At 37.6% G+C, this 24,177-nt stretch overlaps 2 protein-coding genes across 4 annotated transcripts; both read left to right on the top strand.

Annotated features, from left to right (window-relative positions):
- The first annotated feature begins 5,211 nt into the window (after positions 1-5,211).
- LOC307169177 (uncharacterized protein) lies at positions 5,212-8,823 on the top strand. Of its 3 annotated transcripts, none has more exons than XM_079889641.1 (2): positions 5,212-5,268; positions 7,389-8,817. In XM_079889641.1, exon 2 carries the CDS (start codon positions 7,393-7,395, stop codon positions 8,380-8,382), a length of 990 nt encoding a protein of 329 aa, XP_079745767.1. In that variant the 5' UTR covers positions 5,212-5,268; positions 7,389-7,392; the 3' UTR covers positions 8,383-8,817. The 3 variants fall into 3 exon arrangements, with proteins under 3 accessions (XP_079745767.1, XP_079745766.1, XP_079745768.1); XM_079889640.1 differs by lacking the exon at positions 5,212-5,268 and adding an exon at positions 6,502-6,676 and having other exon boundaries at positions 7,389-8,823; XM_079889642.1 differs by lacking the exon at positions 5,212-5,268 and adding an exon at positions 7,250-7,267.
- Positions 8,824-10,665: 1,842 nt separating this feature from the next.
- Positions 10,666-22,518, top strand: nfil3-4 (nuclear factor, interleukin 3 regulated, member 4). The gene is made up of 3 exons (XM_079891278.1): positions 10,666-10,723; positions 11,735-12,079; positions 20,031-22,518. Exon 3 carries the CDS (start codon positions 20,156-20,158, stop codon positions 20,939-20,941), a length of 786 nt encoding a protein of 261 aa, XP_079747404.1. The 5' UTR covers positions 10,666-10,723; positions 11,735-12,079; positions 20,031-20,155; the 3' UTR covers positions 20,942-22,518.
- The last annotated feature ends 1,659 nt before the right edge of the window (positions 22,519-24,177 follow it).

Genomic DNA, 24,177 nt, shown 5'->3' with positions numbered 1-24,177 from the left:
TCCATTCAAAACGTTAAACTTCCATAGATTATAGATTCAGGGCCCACAACTTAAACGATTTCAAGTATTTAGTTGTTTATTTGTACATAATTTGGGCTTCCAGCTCATAAAACCCACGAAAACAGGATTTCAAAAAATTAGAATATTACATGAAATCACACAGTTATTACACAGTGATACCATGGTCATTGAACCAGGTTTTGGTTATTTTGGCAGTGTGGGCAGGTGCAAATCCTGCTGGAAAATGAAGGAAGCATCTCCATAAAGCTTGTCTGCTGAAGGAAGCATGAAGTGCTCTGGAAATGTCCTGGTAGACGGCTGCGTTGAGTGGACAGCACAGTGGACCAACACCAGCCGATGACATGGCTCCCCAAACCAACACAGACTGTGGAAACTTCACACTGGACTTCAAGCATCTTGGATTGTGTGCCTCTCCATTCTTCCTCCAGACTCTGGGACCTTGGTTTCCAAATGAGATGCAAAATTTGCTCTCATCAGAAAAGAGGACTTTGGTCCACTGTGCTTTATTAAATCTAGAGTCAACGCAGCCGTCTACCAGGACATGTTCAGAGCACTTCATGCTTCCTTCATTTTCCAGCAGGATTTGCACCTGCCCACACTGCCAAAAGAACCAAAACCTGGTTCAATGACCATGGTATCACTGTGTAATTACTGTGTGATTTCATGTAATATTCAAATTTTTTGAAATCCTGTTTTCGTGGGTTTTATGAGCTGGAAGCCCAAATTATGTACAAATAAACAACTAAATACTTGAAATCGTTTAAGTTGTGGGCCCTGAATCTATAATCTATGGAAGTTTAATATTTTGAATGGAATTATGGAAATAAATAAACTTTTCCATGATATTCTAATTTTTTGGAAAGGGTCTGTGTATATATATATATATATATATATTAGGGCTGTCAAAAGATTAATCGCGATTAATCGCATCCAAAATAAAAGTTTGTTTTTAATAATATATGTGTGTGTACTGTGTATAATTAAATTTGTATATATAAATACACACACATGCATGTATATATTTAAGAAAAATGTGTTATTTATATATATAAAAAAATTATATTTATATATAATATAAACTATATAAATATATATACAGTATATGTATGCAAATATTTCTTAAATATATACGTGCATGTGTGTGTATTTATATATACAAAATAATTATACACAGTACACACACATATATTATGTAAACACAATCTTTTATTTTGGATGATTAATCTTTTGACAGCCCTAATTTATATATATATATATATATATATATATATATATATATATATATATATATATATATATATAAACGGTTACTAACCGCACAAATAACGGCTCCGGTGGAAACATGGGAAAGATTTGCAACAACGACTCATGAAAACGGCTGTTGACCTTCACCTCCCAACTGACATCAAAAAGGTTTAAAGAGATGGTTTAACGACATGCAAGTTTCATTTTCCAGATATATGATTCATGTTTTGGACCGGTAGTTGATAATGAAGAATCTCATTGTTTTTTGCTTATAGCAGACCATTAAAAAATCCCCCAAATCCCACAAAAACTTTCTGACTGTTACTCCTTCATTTTATTAACCATATTGAAGAGCTGGGAATCCACAGCCAAGCCCTGCACCAGACCATCAAAGAGACAGCAACTACTGCAGAACGTTGCAGTCAGTGGCTTTGGTAAATACCCAAGATGATGGGGACACACACTCGGGCCTGATCAGCCTGGGTCTGCCTTTGCAAAGGGTGTATTGTGTTGGCCGAAACACCTGATGACGCGAAGTTACGCAACTGATGACCCCTGACATCTACTAGTGGTTGGCTTATTTCAGGATTAATGTAAAACAAAATTAAGACTACGTTTAAAAGGGACAATAATCATCTAGTCCTATGTGTTTAACGTGTTCAATCTATAAATATAATCACCAAGGAGTCCATTGAGTGATGTACATAATTTATGTAATAATGTAGCTATAGTAAACCTGGTGCATAATACAGCTCAGTAGGGGGCAGAAATGCACTATTAAGTTTGCACATAAAAAAGAGAGAACGATACAGAAAGTAATTTTTCGTTAGCCTCAAAGCAAGTCAATTTGGCCAAAAAAGGACTTAGGCAATTATGCTATGAGGCTAACGTTTTGTTAGATTGGACTTTTGTGTCGTAGATATTACTTCTCAAGTCAGATGTCTGAAATAAAGAGTAAATATATACATTATATGCTTTTTTTAACGGTATATGCTGTATGTAGGCTATATTCAAAATATTGTCCTCAGGTGTTTCCTACAGTCGGATAGTTTGTATTTTCATAAAGAAGACTGAAAAGTTAAGCAGATAGCAGATCAGTGTTTTATTATGCCTTAATCTTCTTGTCATTGTTGTCATCTAACATTTTCACTTCTCCTTTTTGTTTCATGGAAACAGATAACTTTACACATTAGTGATATGCCACAACAATCTAACCTAAGCCAGGAAGTTTACAAGCACTAAAAGTGTCTGAGAACAGCATTGGGTGTGAAGAAGACTGGTGCGGTTAGCGTTTATATGGTGCAAAGGAATACATATTTCTCAGATAACTGCAGTGAGGACATTTGTGCTATCTAATGTTTAATTATTTACTGATAAATACTCGAAACTTGCATGGTTAACGGAAATAATAGCGCTCTGTTTCAGGCCGTCTCATACTGTTCACCTAGCGCTCCATCTAGTGGCCGCCAGAGACACTGCAGCTAAATTAGCATCCATTCACCTGCTGCAAGACCATATAAAGGGCCCAAATTAAGATGATCATCTTCCACGTTTCATATCATTACCTATCTCATCTCAAATCAAAAGATTTCCCTCACAGTGGCCCCTGTATGCGTGCTATCAAAGCTCGGTGGGCAGTGCTGCAGACGTGTAGGAGGTTTGACAGCATGTACGTGTGTGTGCGTGAGATAACACGTCTCAAGTCCTATCAAGCTCATCTATTTTTACATGTGGCCCCTCTCAGATGCAGAGTGGTTTGCGAAGATGAGAGGAGAGCCAGACCTGCAGAGCCGTTGTGACCAGTTGACCAGGTTGCTATTGGCAATGCTCCATTACAGTTAAACTGTTGGCCCATGCCTGTCAAACCGCAGCAAGCGCTCATATCTTGCTCTCAAAGCTTCACCGCTTGCGGTTCCACAGGTGCTGATGGAGGCCTACTAAAGGGTCTGTCGAAGCCCACTATCAAGCGGTGAATATGATCTCAATATCAATCAGAACAAAGTGAATTTATTTATATTTTAAATACATGACATATATGGCCTTGTGTGAAATCATGAGAGAAGAAAATGGTATTGTAGGCCTACTAGTTGTGTGTTATACTTATATGTGGGTACAGTAGTTTAAAGCTCAGGTATGTATTAATTCTCAACATTAATGGTTAGAAACAATGAAAAATCTTCAAAATATCTTATTTGTTTTTTGTGATGTTCTTAAGGCTTATTCTTGAAACTAGTTCACATGTAGGCTATATCTATTTCTTTATAGAACTGCAATGCAATGTGCAGAGGTGAAATCTACAGAAAGGCTGGCGACTTCAAAAAAAAGTTCAAATATAAGACATTTTGACTGATATATATCTTATTTTATATAAAATATGCATGCACACATTTGTTTGTTACTATAATTTCCAGACTTTCATTTGTGTGATGTTATATTTTTGATAAATTTACTAGCATCCAGACATTATGTATCAAATTCATGTGGCCTATATGCAACTTTTAAGCATTTTGTTTGATAGATGCTTAGAGAAGAGTTTTAGGGGTCTCAATCACTCCTAGAGGTCAAAGGTCAAAAGGAATCTTTCAAAAAGATTGGAGTTGGTAGAAAAGTGTTTTTATAATAAATCTTGCCATGGCTGCATTTATTTGGTACAAAATACGGTAAAAAACTGTAATACTGTGAAATATTATTGCAATTTAAAATAACTGTTAATATTTTTTTATTTATTCCTGTGATGGCAAAACTGAATTACTCCAGTCTTCAGCGTCACATGATCCTTCAGAAATCATTCTAATATGCTTATTTGATACTCAAGAAACATTTCTTATTATTATCAATGTTAAAAACAGCATTTGTCAAAAACAGCAATGTCAAAAACAACACTACATATTTTGGAGAAACCGTGATACATTTCTTTAAGGATTCTTTGATGAATAGAAGTTCAAAAGAACTGCATTTTTTGAAAACAGAATCTTTTGTAACATTATAAATGTCTTTAATGTGACTTGAAAAATGTTACTGACCCCAAACTTTTGAACGTATAGGGTATATAGGCCTATGCCAGGCTTTATAAAAGTCTGTATCAGCTCTTTTCCAAATTTCAGACATCATTACTTTGCATAGAATCCATGACTTAAAACACTTGAAACACATGAAAAGAGGTTTATCATAATGGATGTCTTTCTTGCGAAATGCCTCAGATTTTACTTAAAGAAGTTAAAGTCTCAGCATAACCATTTCCTGGGCCTTTCTGGCCACCCTAAACAATGAAGTTTGGACTGTTTACGCTAAAGAACAAAAAGCGCACAGAAAACGTCAAGACATCAACACTCCAAAAGGCCCAAAATCGAATGCAAAATATCAGCAAGATGATTTGTTTTCTGGGAAGTGAGTAGGTGGCTATGAATGAGGTTTGTGGGGTATACCCCAGTCTACAGCTCTGCAGTCGCTGCTTTGGTTTCTGTTCCGACGAACGAGTTGAAAACGGGAGAGGGGCTTGTTAAAATGAGGTCGTTGTGAGGAGAAAACACTGACGACTCAGAGACAGGAAGTGGTTTGAATTCATTTGAGAAAGAAACTTCATTTGATTGAAGTTACTGTACAGACAAGCAATGCATGCTGAACTGTAGGCTATATGCAAAAGGTGAGTGAGGCCTGATAGGACAAAGTTCGTCTCGAGTCGGCTGTGGCAAGTGTTCGTCCTCATTGCAGCAAACCTGAGAATGTGCTACTTTATGTCGCCAACATTTTCCATAAAGCTATCGATTACCTGGTTAAGCTGGAACGTGTGCGCGCATGTGAATATGCGCACCGCATGAGGGGGCTGCGTGCGGTTAACAAAACAGTACATCTGAACTAAGGGTTATGTCCCACGTTAAAGCATTTGAGTTCTGTGGAGCTTTGAGGTGGCGTTATGAGTCACCAGGTATAAGCAGAAGAAGAAAAAAAAATCACAGACAGCGATCCAATAGCTGTTCGATGAGTCACCGGTAAACAACACAGGTATGTCACTCCACCAACGCCATTCGCGACCACTGCGACCCCAAGCCCTAGATATGATCGAACACCTGTTGAACATTCCACAACATCTTGTTCTGTAGTGAATTGTGTATGCCCCATTTTTATCTTGAAGACTCAAATGTCGAGTGTGGCTAATTCTTCAAACCAGAGTCTTGTAACCACAAGTGATGCATAACTCTCATAAATTAAGTAAAGGCAAAATATCCATCAATATTGCATTCAACAGACGATTGCATTTTTCTCCCCTTGCATTATGCATTTAATATTTTAAGAATTTTTTGCAGGCAGGCTATAACAGTGGTTTGCCGTGGAGCTGCGGCAAGTCGATCTTAAGTAAGTTGCTGTAACCCTGCGGCAAAAGCTTCAAACCTGCATTATGTTTCACACCGACACAGATTTAGTCATAATCTAGAGCACAAAAACATTTTCTGCGGAAATTTGGAAGGACAGTCCCAGACGACAACCGTAAACTCAGCAAAAACCTCTATTTTTTTTTTCATGCAAGTCATTCTCAGTATTTTTTTCTTTTTAACCACAAGAAACATTTTTACATGATCTTACTATCAGGAGTTTCAGTCTTTACTGAGCTTCAGCTTCTTATAATCGGACGACTGACATTATAACCCTTTCTGAAGAATTTGGTTTGCTATGATGAATACTTGCATATCGAGCTGAATAAATAACACGTAACAATGCACATATGCCTATATGCTATTTGAATTGTGAAGTTAGGCCTCAAAATGAATATTGGTCTTCATCCAGACTGACAGGATACAGCAATATAGTCTAATTAATGTGCCATCTTTGGTTGAAGTGTAGGACTCTTATAGAGCATCCATGACATTACAAATACATTTAAATAAAATGTAAACTAAAATTCATGACTTTAAATAAAAAATAAAAATAAAAATAAATGTTATGATTAGATAATGGTGCATGAGATATGTAATTCAATAAACAATTTTTTTTATTTTTTTTATTTTTTTTAAGATCTAAACAGAGAGGACTAAACTTAATGAATAATAACTGGGAGAAATGCGAAACGTAAACAGAGAAATGTAAATTGTAAACAAAACATCAAGATGATGAGTGCGCCTGCATTAATGTCTTTAATTCATTCTTTAAAAAGTAGAACAAACAAAAGAGTGAGTCATAACTCAAACCACTGGTTTGAGATACTTGTTTGCAAGTCTCCGCCTCCTGAGGAAGGAAGATGTGGTCCTCACCTACTACTTTCATACAATAGGCATGTCTGTGCATATTACTTGTGCCACCTTGTCTGTTGGTTGCTGAGTCTTCGTATGTTTCCAGCCAAAGAGTTTTACTTTTAAGCTGATGTCCTTTAATTCATTTAGACTTGCTAGCATCATTCCTGTGGCAGCAGCGTAAGGTAAGGTAAAGCGATTTTCTTTCGCCACGGTTCTTTTTATTTAAGATTTTGGAGACTCGTGTTTACACTTAGTATTCTGTATGCAGACTTAAAAATACTGAATTCTTTAAATAAATGAAATGTCAATCATGCAGTAATTTAATTCTAGATTGTTGCAAGAAGCGAGGCAGTTTTCATATTCACCAAGTATAAAATGAACAACCGCCATTTGATGTTGTCAATTCTGCAGATATGCAGTGGTTTCAAATAACCTACAAAGAATCTTGCTTTTAGCAAAGTGAAAAATTAAGATCTTTATCTATGGCCAAGCTCACCAAAATTGATCTTATCAAGGTTGCATGCATCAGATCCAATAAATCATCGTCATTAATTCAGCATGACGCATTTCTCACAAACTACATGCATATAATTATTTTGCACATTTAAAATCATCAATTGCCCAGTATGTTTCCTTGGTAGGCTAACACACTTCTCATGTCTATATTTACCCTTTTTCTGACAGGAAACTGCAGTGTGTACACTAATAAGTGTTAATGAATTTAAGTTGCATTGTATAATGAAGGCGTAGTCTTACACAGAAGTGGAAAAATTGTGAGCTTTTGCATCGTTCTTATTCAAAAACCAATCTAAACAAACAAAAAAATGATAAGTTTTGCCAAAGTATTGTTTTGAAACTGGGTCCTACTGATCATCGAACTCTTTGTCTTTCCAGAACAATGAGTACCATAAGAAGTCCCGAGCATCAGGCAGACGCTTGTCTTCCCTCCTCCACGGGCGAGAGCTCGACAAGCGAAGATGAACCTGGAAGTTTAAGCAGGCTTCTCCCACTCACCGGCTCATCCGTACTGGCACGACGACTGTTCCACCTCCCGTCATATCGCAACCCACTTGTACCGAGTAGACGACGTAAGCGCGAGATGACCCCTGCTGAGAAAAAAGATGCATCATATTGGGTCAAGAGGCAGAAGAATAACGAGGCTGCCAAGCGTTCCCGTGAGAAGAGACGACTCAACGACTTCATGCTGGAGGGACAGCTTCTGGCGCTGAGTGAGGAGAACGCCCAACTCAGGGCCGAGGTGCTGAGTCTGCAGTATCACATGGGAATTGGGCGAGGTCTAGACGTCAGTCATCCCATGATTCCATTCCACTATCCTGTTGCGTCCCATCTCAAGCCGTCGCTGTGGGGTTTGGCTAGCGGCACTGCTGCTCTTTCAGCAGACGGTCCAGAACTCTACCGCTCTTGGCCAGAGCATAGCTCATCTCAATTCAACTCGCCCTTGAGGGTGCCTCCTAAAAGTGCCCACCTACCATCACAGGTTAGCTACTTAGACAACAATGCTGACCCAGTTGAGTCGGACCCAGCATCTCACCCACAGGTCTCTTCAAGCAACGACCCACCAAGCCACCCACAACTGTTTCCAGCAAAGAGAGCACCTGCACCCTCACCGCCCCCTCCTCAGTTGCTGCCTGGGTTGAGCCACTCCGTCACCCAGCACAACAACCAGATGTTACCTTGGGGCTCATCCTCTTTGCGCCCATCTCCCCTTCATCCCAACTGGCCGTTGTCCTACCCTCTGTCGCTACGAGACCCAGACGGAACTCGTAATGGAGGAAGGTCCCTCTGGAACTTCAACAGCAGGTACAGCATGCTGTCCGCTGAGATCTCAGGACAGCTCAGAAGAATATTTTGCCCGGAGAACTCTTAATCAGCAATAACGCTTCCTGAACAGTATTTTTATTGTGATAATAAACTGCTTAATGGGATCGTTCACCCAAAAATGTACATTCTGTCAATATTTACTCACCCTTGTGTCATTCCAAACCTGTATGGCTCTCTTTCATCTGTAGGACAGAAATATTTTGAAAATGGTCTCAGTGTTCTAATGGGTTTTTTTTTTTACCCCATTGACTTTCATTGTATAGAAAAAGTCCTTCAAAATATTTTCTTTTGTGTCCCGCAGAAGAAAGAAAGGCATACAGGTTGAGAAAGACGTGGGTGAACTTTCCCTTTAAGACATTAGCTGTGCTTAATGTAGTGATGCACAAGCCAACTCCTCCATACGGCCTGGCAAACAATAGATAAAACATAACTTGAAATGTTTATTCTGCAAATATGTGGATTGCAATTAAAAGTAATTAATCCTCTTACCCTCATCTCGCTTATTTGCTTATTGCATATAAATCTGATTCATGTTTGGGAATCTACACACAGCCACATCATTGATTGTTTGATAGAAATTATTATTAGTATTCACCTTCACTCTGGTGTGAAGTTTGCTTTTGGTTCCCCAAAGTACCACTCAGTTATCAGTTCTTAAAATAACCATGTTTTTCTTAGTGTTCAGAACATTTTAATAATCTAAAGTACGTTTGTTCAACCTAAAGAACCCTTTGTGGGATGGAACGGTTCCATGAATGTTAAAGGTTCTTCCTCGATGGCCATAAAGAACCTTTATTTTTAAGAGTGTTGCTTGCGTGAAATACTGGTTCCAGCTGATAACGACATCGAAAACAACCTTTCACTGAAGCCGTTATGCATTAGTGATGTTTCACGTAAGGGAAAAACAAAAGAATGAGAAAAAAATTACGTGGCTGCCACAACATACAGACAGTAACAGCAAAACTAAAAATGGTTTCATTTTTGCTGCTTCATATTAATTTGTACATGGAATGTGTAATGAGAACAGTTATGCTAGTCATCTTGTAGTTAGGTTTCTTAAATGTATTCTTTAATTATAAATATGGGGTACAAATTAAATTATTAAAGTGATCATGATTAAAAATGAAACATGGTCATGGGTCACAAAAAAGATGGTTTCAAGCTGGGGTAAATTTGTCTGATATCTGATTGAACATAGCCTTGTCAAACCGCATGTTCACACTTCTTGTGTGTGGATGTACATGTACTCAAGTGTGTGAAGTAGAATAAAGACAAATTTAAAGGTGTAAATAGACCAGTTCAGCTCAACAGTACAATAGATTATTTTAGTACTTTTGGTGTATCATTTTATAATGGAACTGACTTCAACATTTTTAATAATTTGAACACTTTGAAACTAAATTATTGAGGTACCATTTGGGGTTACTCAGATGATCAACACATTGGCTGAAAGCTTTGTACGCATCTAAGCATAATTTTTAATGTGCTTTATCCTACAGTGTAATCAAGGAACTTCAATAGGATATAACTGCCTAAAACACATAAATTCTTAAAATGGATAGTTCACCCAAAAATGAAAAATTGTCAATCATTTACTCACTCTCATGCTGTTCCAAACCTGTATGAGTTTCTTTCTGTTGAACACAAAAGATATTTTGAAGAACGTTGGTAATCAAACAGTTCACTCTAAGATATGCTGGGTTGTTTTAACCCAGTGGTTCCCAATCCTGGTCCTGGGGACCCACAGCTCTGCACAGTTTGTATGTCTCCCTCATTTAACACACCTGATTCAGATCATCATCTCGTTAGGAAAGAGCTCTATGAACTGAACTGGGAGTGTCAGATAAAGGAGACATATAAAATGTGCAGAGCTGTGGGTCCCCAGGACCAGGATTGGGAACCACGGTTTTAACCCAACTTTGGGTCAAATATGGACAAACCCAAATGTTGGGTTAAAAATGTAATGTAAAAATCTAACCCAATGGTTGGGTTTGTCCATATTTGACCCAAACTTGGGTTGAAACAAGCCAGCAGTTTTTAGAGTGTTCACGGCACCCATTGACCATAGTATTTTTTTCCTACTATGGAAGTCAATGGCTGCTGTCAACTGTTTGGTTACTGACATTCTTCAAAATTTCTTCTTATGTGTTCAGCAACTCATTCATGTTTGGAAGAACTTGAGGGAGTAAGTAATGACAAAATTGAAACTGTCCCTTTAAAGGAACTTATGGGTTTCAACTTGTTATTTCTTGAGAACAGGCCTTTTTGAAATGATGCCTAGATGTTCACTAACATTAGGCCTATCTACTACTGTGTCTGTGACGATATGAGGAAATGGTGCTTTAAGTACTTCAAAATCAGAGCCAGTAACCGACGAATCGTGCCGGGTATGTAAGTTGACAGAGAACATTCAAAAATGTTAGCATTAAAATAACTAGCATTAAAAAGCATCGCAGCTGTTTTATTAACACTGAGGTGCAATTAATATAACAAAACATACAATTTGCGTAATTTCACTATGCCATTATCAGGATCACGTTCAATAAACTCAGAGCAGTTAACAAAATAAAACAACAACAACAAAAATCCTACCTAGCGTTATTTACAACTGCACGTTCTTGGTCGCTAAAATTTTTATTATTTTTATTTATTTATTTTTTGTAAAAGTAAAAGTGTAAAAGGATAAAGAAACTTAAATTAGATAACGTACCTTCTATAACAAGTCAATTGTATGATATGTGAACAGCCATGAAGATAGCCAGTAGGGGGCGCGCTTTCCTTGACAATACACATGAATTGCACACTAGCCACCACAGTCTTCTGTGGTCATCTGACAACAGCTATTGTGTATGTGTTATGTTCTTCTAATTATTAGACAAATGATTTGTTGTTGTTGTTATATGTGTGACATCACAAAAATAGAGCAAAACAGAATTATCAAAACAGCATGTAGTTATTTATCTAAAAGGAGGAACTAGCAATAATGCGACAAAATAATCCTCCAGTATTCTCATCCAACATTAACAATAATAGTGAATTAATTTGCATTAGTTTTTCAATGATTCTTAAATTTCTTGAAAAAATAATGCATATTACTTTACTACTATTGTTAATGTTGGAGGAGAACATGGTGGTTACAGCCTTGGGAATGAGAATAAGTGCTTTATTTTGAAGGTGACCGAGTATTTTAAGTCTTTCCAAAACAGTACAGACTTCTGCAATTCCTTAATCTTCAATTTAGAGCCTTCATATCTTTAGTTTATGGCTGAAGAGGAAGTTGAACAGTAAGGACCCGGTCAAGAGTGAGAGAAGACAAGTATCTGGCCATCGGAAAAAACTAACTGGAAGAATAATTAACAGTGGTTTTCCATATCTGACCCTTTTTTTCATAAATACAGACACCCACCCACTGGTGCACGTATGTGAGGGACATGTGGGCCATGGTGTAAACCCATCAGCTTTGTGTTAAAAGAAGTAGACACAGACAGGGGCTTGTGGGCTGATCTCATAAAGCAGCGAACAGGCAGCCTCTAACTTTTAATCACACTTCACACCAAAGAGAAGCCACGAGTCAGAGAGGAGAGCGTTTAATCAACAGTGCACAGCAGGTGAGACACTCAGGTCACACACAGACAAGACAACGGCTTGATGTGCGAAGAGTCGACTGGTTCCAGTAATGAGGAGCATCCTCAGTGATGTCAACGCTGGGTGAGCCTTCAGGAACTGTCAGAAGCTGTGTGAAGGTAAGAAACGGGGGCTTTTTTGTGTCCATCAGTGGTCAACTTTGAACATACTTATGACAGTGTAATGTAATGACAAAAAAAATGCAAACGTCCTTTGACTTACAACAGAATCTGAGGTGTCACACCATCAAGCAAAACAAAAAAACATGGCGCTGGCCTTGCTTCAGCAAACATCTCGCTATTTTAAAAGCTTTTTTGCGTTAAAATAACGCAATTAAGAAGAGAACTACAAGATAAGACGCATTAGATAAGCAGACTTTCGTAGTTTGAGGTGAAAATACTTCACGTCGCTTGAAAGCCGTAGATGATGTGCAAAACTAAACGTAACAAACTCATTTCAGATGTAACCTTTGGTTTACTTTCATTGCAAGGATCAGATTTCCCAATCTCAAAATGAAAACAGTATATTATATAAATCAGTACACAAATTAATTAAGCTGTCCAATATTTGGTTAATGTGGTGAATTTAACCTTTTGCATTTATTAGTATTGTAGAATTTGTAACCATTTAAATAGTGTTGGATCACTATAAAAAAAGTTGCTGCCTTAAATTTTTAAGTTCAATCAACTTTGATGTTTAAGTAATTTCAACTTAAATTACATTAAACTGACTTTAAAAATTAGTTGAATCTTGTGTAACTTATAAAAAAAAGTAGAAAATTGCTGAACTTATTTTGATGAGTTAAAGCAATGTAAAAAAAAAACATACGTTGTCATAACTTATGTTTTTACAGTGTAATATCTCATGTTACATGAAATAATTAATAAAACCAAATTTGGCCGCAATGTCATACAAAAGTGTATGTAAGATTAGACTGGATTTGACTTTTTTCAAATTTGTAAATGTAAATTTCCTTGTAGACCTTCCAAATATTGAGTTTCAGTCTTTAAAAGCTTCAAAAGTGAGTGATGGATCTTGTGAGGCTGTATGGTAAATGTGGGTAATTTTGAAAGCGTGTGTGGTGTGGCATCTTGACCATTAAGTCTAAATGATTTCAAGGGTAGATTAGAAAAGACAGTTGCTGCAAAACACATTCAAAGTCATAAATGGCATCTCTGATGTAACTGCAGCTTGAATGGTGTATATTTCTCTATCGGTGGAAACAATGCTAAGGATATTTTATTGCTATTCCAATTAAAATTATAACGAGGTACAAAAGTCCCCCAGTGCACTTTTTATGACAAAATTTGAATACAAAATGTTTCATTGCAAATTATATTACCAGCGTAACGATGCATGAGCTCCAGTAGTTTGTGTAAAACGTGATAATCGTGTTCTCCAGCATGACTTGAGATCATCTTGAGCATCAATGGAAACTTCTGACCATCCGTACAAAGGAGTTTCTCGTGATCAATGCCACAAATGTACTTATATGAATAGAAATAACGTAGAATCGTACATATTTATTATTAATTTTACGTCAAAAATACATTTTATGTCAGAGATTTAGAAAATTTTGAATTCCTAAAACTTTACAGGTTTAAATTTGATTTTGAATCCCAGATTTTCAACACAGTCTCAGATTTAGGACCTCACAGAATTGACTGATACGAAATTGAAATTGATAACACTTGAATAAATTAGCAGTACTGAACATTTGCAATGCAACAATACACTTTCAAGGGGGATAAAATATGTAAAATCTTTTTACAGGCAGACGTTATTGTTTATGAAGACATCCGAGCCGCTCATTTAAAAACAACTGAGGGGGGGGGGGGAACATAAAGCATAAGAAACCATAGTCCAGGAAACAAAGATGTACAGAGAAGCAGGTGGTGAGGACAAAAAGCAACAGATAGGTTGCCAAAAAGGAGAAGTTTAAGAGTTTGTTACTGAAAAGCACTATCTAAACTTAGCGGCAGGTGCAGAAATGTGGCCTGAGGCCCCTGGGGGCCTCAAGGCCACTAACTACAGTCATCGAAAGCTGTATTTGATGCCCATTAAACAAATACTACTGACTACAAAAAAGACATTGAACAGTTTGACTGTTATTTCACAGAAAAAATTTAACAATTCATCAAATTCAATTAGGGGATAGAAAAACAGGAATTGCGTTATGGCTTAATGAGAATATTACACTTCAAAAGGTGAAGAATTAATTGTGAATGCTGCACGTTTCAACATAAAAACTTGACGCTTTTGCTCGTTGCAGTTCATAATCAAGGAATACCTATTCATTACGCCAAGCAACTGCTTATGATCTACTGTTAATGAATTATGACAATGTTTACATCATACCAGCAAACAGGCATTAAAGGCGCAGCTGTTCCATAAACGCCACCTACTGTCAGAGAATGACATTGCGTTTTCATTTAGTCTGTGAATCGAAAAATAAGCAAATGTGCATTCTATAAATCTACATATATTATATTCTCTTGAATTTTGATAAGGCCGACACACGACCAAAGAGACGACGTTCAAATAGCAAAGAAGAGGGAAAAGGAGAAGGAACGTGCAAAGTCCCGAATTCATGACTGTTTCAGGAAGCACGGAAGGGAGGTGGAGGGGACGGGATGAGGAGGAGGGAGGGTCGAGCTAGCCTCCGTTTTTTTTTTTTTTACAATACTTTGAACGTCAACAAGAAGTGACGTCACCCAACATCACATAGAGCACCTTTAATATAAATATAACAGCCTAATTTATGATTTGACTCATTCCTTTTCTTAGTTTAAAGGCTGAAATGTGAGGTTTATCATTTTATAAAACCTTTTATTTTTGTCAAACTTTGCATTATATAAACTTGACTTGTGCAGCTTGTACTGAAGTTGTATTGCTTTACTCGTCCATATGGTATTAATTTTATTGTTACACTTTATTTTAAGATGACGGACTTACGCAAATAAGCACTGAGTATTATTAATTAACCACATGTACTTACGAGGGTTACGGTTACTTGTAATAATGCATAATTTACTGTTATTACTATAGAATCACTATGTCCTTAAAATAAAGTGTTACCAATTTTATTTTTGCAGGTCTTAAAAGGTTCTTAAATTTGTGTGTGATGTAATGGCAAAAAAAGCAAACTTCCTTTGACTTACTACAGAATCTGAGGTGTCACACCATCAAACAAAACAAAAAACATGGCGTTGGCCTTACTTTAACAAACATCTCGCACAAGCTTTTTCACATTAAAACAATGATAATAAAATGAGAACTACAAGATAAAACACATCAGATATGCAGACTTTCGTAGTTTGAGGTGAAAATGCTTCACGCCGTTTGAAAGCCGTAGCTGATGTGCAAAACTATACATAACTAAAACTAATTTTTAGACGTAACTTTTGGTTTACTCTGTAGATAACCTGGATAACATAGCCATAAATTGTTACTATTTGGGGTAAGTCAATGTCACCATTGAATAGTCTGTGATAGGCGAGAGAGAGAGAGAGAGCAAGAGAGAGAGAGAGCGAGAGTTAGAGAGAGAGAGAGCGAGAGAGAGAGAGAGAGCGAGAGAGAGAGCGAGAGAGAGAGAGAGAGCGAGAGAGAGAGAGAGAGAGAGAGCGAGAGAGAGAGAGAGAGAGAGAGCGAGAGAGAGAGAGAGAGAGAGAGCGAGAGAGAGAGAGAGAGAGAGAGAGAGAGAGAGAGAGAGAGAGAGAGAGAGAGAGAGAAGATTCTTATGTTTTATGTTTATGCATGCTACACTGCAAGGCATATTTCAAGAGCTTTTCTAGTTTTTCTGACTAACTTCTATTCATTGTATACTCAACACAGGAAGAGGAAAAGTATGTGAACAATCTCTTTAGACTTTCTCTTTGTGTATGCATGTGTGTGTATGCCTGTGGCACAGCGACAAAGCAGGCAGAGTGTATATTTAGCTCCACAGCATTCGTCACCATCACCGCACCTAAACTGTTAGCATATCCTATGAGTGCATGTCCGCATTAGCAGGCTGGCAGACAACAAAAAACATCTCATAATCAGCAAGCAAAGCTTATCACAAATTTACATTTCCCCAGAGGATGGTTTTCAGAATCTGTTCAACATTTTGCAACAGAGATTTTGTCGAAACTGTTTGCGAGAAGCCAAGTTAGCAACTTATGTAAAATGCACGACAGTTTCACATTCCAGTAACTGGATGAAAATAAACAGGGTGGTATTACTGGCTATAAACAGATGTCTTGGATGTCATCAGCACAGCTATAGCGATGAAACCAAAAATGAAATATCGGAAACTCAAGGTGAGATTTTTAACTGCAACTTGATGCAAGGGAGCAGCAAAGCTGGCAGTGTGGAAAGGCTCATGTGAGCGACATTCAAATTGCACCGCTAAAAACCCACCAGCCCTTCAACACATTGTCACCTAAACATCCTTTATTCTGACACATCACTAAGAAATGTTGACTGATAAAGAGAATTAGGTTAGTCTTGGAGTAGAACCGCATGTCACTGTGGTTAGCATACCACTGTTGCCCACACAATTATTTAAAAAAAAAAAGGTCTGTTTGCAAACTAACACTGGTTATATGGGTGTTAGGTGCATGAATTCCATTGGCCACTGGGAAAAAGTAATATAGCTGTGCGCTAGAATTGAGTTTACATATCAAGGGTCTAAATGTACACGATTGTGTAGCATTCTAATGCATAATATGATATGTATAAACAATGTTTAGCATTCAAAATCTAACTGACAATGATGACAATCATTAAAAATAATATTTGCATACTGAAAAGTAATGGGCAATCTTTCTGTCTATACAGCGCTGATGTATTTTTTTAGGCTAACCTAAGAAATTAGGTTCCCTAAAAAAAATGTTCCATTGGCTTTTGGATTACTGCAGAGAATAAGCTCTGTGACCAACATAAGTTTACGATTCTTAAACATTTTGTTCATCATGATAATCTTCACAAACTTTCATGAATTTTGAAAGTAAAAACGTATGCTATAAACGAACTACACTGTGGTCGCATTACTTCAACGTCATTAAGCTTCCAAAAAGTATTTGGCCGCTTTTACATTGCATAGGTCAAGAGACCCAATTCTGATTTTTTCCTCTCATGTGGCACAGATCGGATATGACCCGCAAATGTGTGAGCAGGAAAAAAGCACATGGATTCCAATATTCTCGGATCGGTTTCAGGCCTCATTCATACGTGGAAATAAATCCGATATGAATCGGATACGTGCATTTGCATCTGCTATGTAAGCATACAGATCGGATATTCCCACGTCAATGCGAGTCATACGTCATTGAAAAAGCAACGGTGGTGAATGATGTCAACTCAGGTGAACACCAACCATGATCACATGACTCTTTTCAATGGCGCAATGGAGGACGAAGAACCTCCTTCATAGATGGTGCGGAAAGCAAAAAAACATCTGCGCCCATTGCAAATCGTGCTAATTTTACTTCCTTTTCGGCCTAAGCTTTTCCCTGAAAGTTCGAGTTATAATAGATTGCAAGATATCGGTTATAAACAATAGGCTGTGAAAGCGAACTAGTGAGTAGATGAGTTTACCTGTTCGGCTTATGACATTTTATGTCCCCGAAAACTCTAGTCCCATTTAGCTACTTGTTAGCCTTGTTCACAAGGGGGTATTACTGCTGCAAGCGCCATCTTCTGGTCAGACTCCGGAATTAATTCGCCATGACCGTCACAGTGCATTATGGGTATTCTCTGGCTGTTGAGCGAACATCGGTTGTACACTCATTATTGCAGTGCATTAAGGGATTGAATAACTATATTCGATAAAGTCCACTATGGTTTTGGACACCATTATAAATGGCTGTCCCTTAAAATAGTGCTCTATTTAAGGGTATAGGGGGCGATTTCGGACACAGCCGTAGTTAGTTGTCGGCAGTTCTTCCATGTGAAAAGTTGTCTAATATGTGACCCCCTGTCGCCGATTCGTCATGTAATGTGCGCACAACAGCAACTAAATGGAATCCCAGACAGTCACGTAGTATGAGAAGAACAGCGATCCAACGACTTTGAAAATCGTGCAATGTGTTTCTGGCATTAATTGTTGTACACTGCCAAAAAAACACCAAAAACACAACATGCATGAATGTGATGACAATGACAAAGTGGTTCTGGTTCTCCATCAAAACTTAAAACCAAACTTATAAAAGCACTATTCCTTTTTTTCTTTTTTCTTGAAGGACTGGCATTTCCTTCTGGAAATGCAAATCTTGTCAATCGTTTTCAAATCTAATGAGCTGAGTAGAGTGAAGTTGAATTACTATGCACGAGCACACACGCTAATACTGGTCAGCGTAGCACCACATTGCAGGCTCAGTCTCATAGCTGTGGTTTGAGCGAGCATCCACAATTCATCCCCTACACTGCGTTCAACAAACACACAATGTTTCATTGGCTCGTGGCTTGGCCTAACAGTCTGTTTTACTCTGTGGTAAGCATACACGCAGCTCGCTGGCACGCTCTGAACCCAGATTCCAAGCTCATAAAAAGGCAGAGCAGATGAAAGAAAGGGATGAACAGGATGTGGTTAGCCTACATGAAAACACACACTCTGTTAACTTGGAGAAAGGTTCTGAGGAGAGAAAAAAGAAACCACAGTGAGCGTGGGGTTAGCTGTACAAAACACAAGGTGCGCAAGACTGCGCATATTCTCATGCTACTGTTGAGATTTTAATGATATGCATTCTGTGGACCCCAAATTATTTAAACTGTTAAGCTACTTTTAAAAAGGTGTGAATTTTGCATTTCATATAGCAGGGTTAATATAGTTAACTCAATACATAAAAGTGTAAAAAGCTGAAATAAAATGTAAAAAAGGCAACATTTCTCATTTCATGTAGTTTAACTTGATGTACTAAAATAACTAAAAATGAAATAAAAATGAATAAAAGCTATATAGACAAAGCTATATATAAATCTAATAAAAATGAAAATAAAAACTACAATAGCATCTCAATTATACTTAAATGTTTTAATTTAAACTACTCCAAAAATGTGTTAGGTCTTAAGTTATTAAATAATCAATTCACTAATTAAAGTTCACATTTTGGGGGTTCTGTTTTGAAAAATAATAATAAACAAAAATAAATTATAGAAAAACTAATAATACAATCATCCAAGATTGAGATTTGTGACTTAATACATCCACAAAGCATGAAAAAGTTTATCTATTGCAATGACATTTGGACACTTTGTAAATGTGACTACAAGTGGGATTTAGAAAACTAATTGGAGACCCATATGATTAAGTGGAAGGAAATTATGTTTTATCTGACCTTTTGTCTGGAAAGGAAGCTACATTTGCCACATATAAGTGTCTGCATAGAGACAATACAATGTGTCAATGACATCAGAGGGGAAGTAGGTCTGTACAGTTGTGAGCATAGCGTTTAGTCTTTCTAGATCTCTCTGTTTCTCACAATAATTCATTCTTCCACTGGTTACCCACAAAATGATGGCCCATCAGACTGTGCGGGGGTTCTTTGAACCCAGTGTGAAGTCTCAGGTTCCCACCATGTCTGAATCACCCCAGTGGTCACACTCATGTCCTGGATGCTGCACACACCCCCAACACCTCATAGTCACTTCATTATCAGGCTGTTGCTTTTAGCATTGCTCTAGCATTTTTGAACTGTCAATGGTATTGGAAATTGCTAATAGGTAGAGAGCTGAAACAAAGTCCTTGACTAAGATTTTTCTAACCGTATTAGTAATAATCTGCAACAATTGTTAATACTTGAATTTTAAGTTAGCAAGACGACTAGCGCAACTACAACAACAACAACAGTCGCCACAAGGGGAATTTTTTGTCTCATTACCTCATCTACAGCCCCAGTGACAGGAACATTACAGAGTTGTAGTTGCACCTGTAACCAAACTGGTCTCTAGCAGGTAAAGGTCAAGAATTTCAACAGAAATTGCTTTGCGATGACACTTATAACCTCTTTCAGATCTGACTGTAATCTGACACACAAATGAACCAACAAGACCACCTGCAAAGTAAATAACTCTGCTCTTTCATCATAGGTAAAGCTCCTGTTGACAGCATGACTGAGAAGTGGGGCTGACATCTGACTAACTCCAGACACCACACACAGAGAGAGCAGGTGCGTCTTGCGTGAAACCAATCAGAAAAGTCTTACCCTGTGAAAATGGAGTCCGCATTCTCGCGGATGAGATGGGAAACTGACGGAGAGGCCGAAGAGATCTCCTTGAGAGGTCTGGGATTGCGTCGCAAACGGGAGTTCATACCCGAGGACAGGAAAGACGCGACTTACTGGGAGAAACGCCGCAAGAACAACGAAGCGGCGAAGCGCTCGCGAGAGAAACGAAGGGTCAATGACTACGTATTAGAGACTCGTTTGGTTTCATTGAGCGAGGAAAATGCTCGTCTACGATCTGAGCTGCTGGCTCTAAAGCTTCGGTACGGTTTGCTCAACTCTGGAGCCACCTACTCCTCGTCTCAAAGAGCTCTATCTCATCTTCACTCTTTGGCCCCGCAACCTCTGGTTTCTTGCCCAGACAAAGATCTCTACTGGGGTAGAAGGCAAGACAGAGAGGCTTCCAATCTGTCGGAGAACCAACCAGCACCAGTCTGTCTGGGTACCCACCCCGGGTCGGCATTTCTTCCCACGCAGCCTATGGCCATACGAAGAAATCACCCATACTTCCTAGACTTCCCCACCCTCCATTCCCCTAGAGCCGCACCTTTACTCTTTCCACCACACCTCGCCTCAGCAACAGCACCTTGGGCAGGACGGCCCCTGCTCCAACCAGGGTGTCAGAGGATCTTGTCGGACGACGAGGGTGAGCAGCAAGTGCCGGCGGATTCCAGCACTGCCCTTCCCCATAAACTAAGACTGAAGTCTCAAAACTCACAGCGCAAAGACAATAGAGCTAAATCCACATCTCCTATTCCAGCATACATGTCAGATTGAAATCAAACTCTAGGCTAAAATGACTCAGCAGTTCTGAATCATCCTACACATTTGTGATACACCAACTTGCCTGTATTCCAGTAAGTTTGTTGTAAACCATTTGATTAAATACTTCTTTGATCAAAAGGTCACACATAGAGATTTAGTTTCCGAAATGTATTTTGAAGAGTCAATATTTCCATCATTGAGGTGGAAAAAGGCAAACTTGAATTGGGATAATGACACAATTCTTTTTTTCTTTTTTGGTCCTTGAAATGTTCATTATCTTTTTTACCTTTAGTATAGACAGGAAAGTAGAGAAGAGAAGGAGAATGGTATCAGGATTTGACCTAGGTCTAACAGGAGTCCTTTTGAGCCTACAGCTCTGATGTCAAAGTGATATTTTCGCATTTGGCACATTTTTTAAGTGACTTACATTGCATTCAAATTATGCATTTTATCATTTCATGCATTCCCTGGGAATCGCACCCACGGACTTTGCATTGTTAGTGCATTATATTACTGTTTGAGCTTCAGAAACTTTGTAATGTTTATTTTTGAGGCCCTTAAAGCAGCACTTATTAAATTGGTCATCTGTGACCAAAACAATTGTTTGCTTGCTACTCAAATTTAAAGCTGTCATCACACAATATGTAGCCTGTATTTTTGTTAAACATACATATATTTTTTTAACGTGTTATGAGTTCTTTTTGAAGTTTAAAGGGGACCTCTTATGCCCCTTTTTACTAGATGAAATATAATTCACAGTTGTCCCCATGCAAGATGATGCTGTAACTCTTTTGTTCAATTTATAGAATATAATTTCAGACTAATGCATGATCAATGTCATCTTTTAGAGACAAAGGTCTCAGTTATGGACTGACTGACCAACTTCCACATCTCAGACATTTTTTTTCTGTGAACTTTGGGCAAAATGTCTTCTTAGTCCATACTTTTAAAATTGGTTTCTTCCTGCCTCCACATACCTCCATTTTGTACAGTTTGACAAAAGTGTGCCTATGTTAACTGCATTAGCAATGTTAGCAACAACAGTGAATGACAAACCATTAGCTGTGATGCTAATTAACAAGGAGGATATCTAAAACCTTGTGGCATTGACTGACCAGCTCATTTTCAGTTAGAAATACAGTTTATGAATGTAAAACACTTTTGCTTGCATATAATTTTAGGTTCACAATTCAGTAATGAAATATTGAATGTATATAGAAAGATGTACAGTAAAAAAAATAATGATTTGCCTTTAACATCGGGTCTTTGATCTTTTTTCACAAAATAACGGATTACTACAGGCAAAATATACAAGGGATCCTAAAAAATTAAAAATAAATTCTTGAAGTTATTTACATTTGCATTCCTGCATGTAGCATACAGTTTATATCCACAATTTACATTCAAGGTGCACTGTTTGTCAGTATAATAATTTATCATTGAACCCGTGCTCGTGTTGTGTGCTAAAGTGAGGTATAGTTAAAATATTTGTAACGCATTTTTACAAAGATTCATTTATATTTTATACAACATTTTGTCATGTTGCATTAAGCTGTTTTTTTCCCCTTTTTTACAATAAAGTGCAAATGAAAATCTCCGCTTTTTGACCATTTATTTATTATAAGCATCATAACACAGTTAAGTCATGCCACAGAACAGAGAACAAATTATTATAATACACAGTGAGAAGGACATTTTTTCCTCATCCTCTTACCGCTGTGCGAGTTGTGCTGCTTGCATCTGGTGTGACGGGCAGAAGGACTCCACATGGGGCTGCTGCGGTTTATGAGTGTGAAAGGGGGGCAGCAAACTAAGTTTCAGTGGCACGTAAGGGTGGGAAAGGTGGAGAGGGGGTTTCTCAGCATTAATGAGTCACCTTTAATGATCAATCGTGATGTCTACAGAATATACACCGCAAACACAGTGCACAAGGTGAGGAGAGTGAACAACAAGTCTGCTAGTTACCACTAAAGCAAGCTAGTGATTCAGTGACTTGCATAACAAGCCTGACACAAAGTTATCTTACATAACTATTACTTTTTTTGAATGAACCAAAGTAGTTTTTAAAACTGGATTAGCATACATTTCGCTCTGTCTTCACAGTTAAAAGTTCTTCATTTGTTCTTTTTTTTCTGCTGTAACCACCTGAGAGATGAAGGGTGAGAAGTACAATGAAGAAATAGGAAGTTAAAAGTATATTGTCTTTGTCTTTTACATCTGTAAACCACATCCTCTAGTGAAAATTAACTCAGTGTTGCAAGAGTACAAGATCTAGTTGTTTTTGTGTATTTATCTTTGTTGAAAATCTATTTTAGACAGATCTTTAGTAGCATACCTGCTACAAATGGTGCTAGCATAAGCTACAAGCTAGACTCGCTAATCTTAACAAATTACATGGGACAGCTTTATAGTTTTAGATTTTGACCAGATCAACTCTAGCATCTCTTTTCTGTCGTTCACCAAAGACATAAAACAGTGTCATTGTCATATTTTATCCACTTCAGTTTGAGTCACATAACCACACTCTTTGTGCAATGACATCATAGGTCAGCAAATGCATTGCATATGAATATTCATAGACACAACTTAGACACAACTACTAGACATTTTGTAGGCATAATAATGATTCAGTGATTTACACTCAATGCATATAAAAAAACTGATCCACAATGGAAGACATTATCTGTTTTTTGTACAGGGTGCATGCATATTAATATTGCATTGACATCTTGCATCTTTGGTGTGAAAGTGAAACATGACACTTCTCTTTTTTCAATTTATTCATAGACTGTCAAGTACAAAATTCCTGGCCACGCACAACTAAATCTACGACATCATCAAGACATCAGATCACTTTCGTTTTGTATTACGATTACATTTATTTATTTTAGATATAAAATAAAAGGGGCTGTCATGTGAGAATCACAACCAGTGTGATATTGCTTAAATTTATGTCACTAATTTAGAGGCAAGGTCAAATTAGGCCACTTTAAATATTTTACTTATGTTTTGAATGTTTTTTTTATATTATTATTTGCCTTTATGTCTGTGCTTTTTAAATCCTGCAGTAAACAACTTTGTTTTGTGTAGTTTCGTTTTAGAAAGCAGATGGTCCAGTTGAAAAGTGTCATGAAAAGAGAATAACTGACATTTTCTTGTGCACACGAGATGACAATACCAGATGCTTATTTACAGCCAACAATTGCTCACTTGTCATGTCATTTCATTCCAAGTTTGTAGGACCGAAT

The sequence above is a fragment of the Squalius cephalus genome, assembly GCF_949319135.1.
Source record: "Squalius cephalus genome assembly, chromosome: 13".
Taxonomy (NCBI): Eukaryota; Metazoa; Chordata; class Actinopteri; order Cypriniformes; family Leuciscidae; genus Squalius; species Squalius cephalus.
This window is presented reverse-complemented; position numbering and strand designations above follow the sequence as displayed.

Bases quoted from the DNA above. Each gene is read 5' to 3' on its own strand.
- nfil3-4 (XM_079891278.1), top strand. From the start codon at position 20,156: ATGGAGTCCGCATTCTCGCGGATGAGATGGGAAACTGACGGAGAGGCC.
- LOC307169177 (XM_079889640.1), top strand. From the start codon at position 7,393: ATGAGTACCATAAGAAGTCCCGAGCATCAGGCAGACGCTTGTCTTCCC.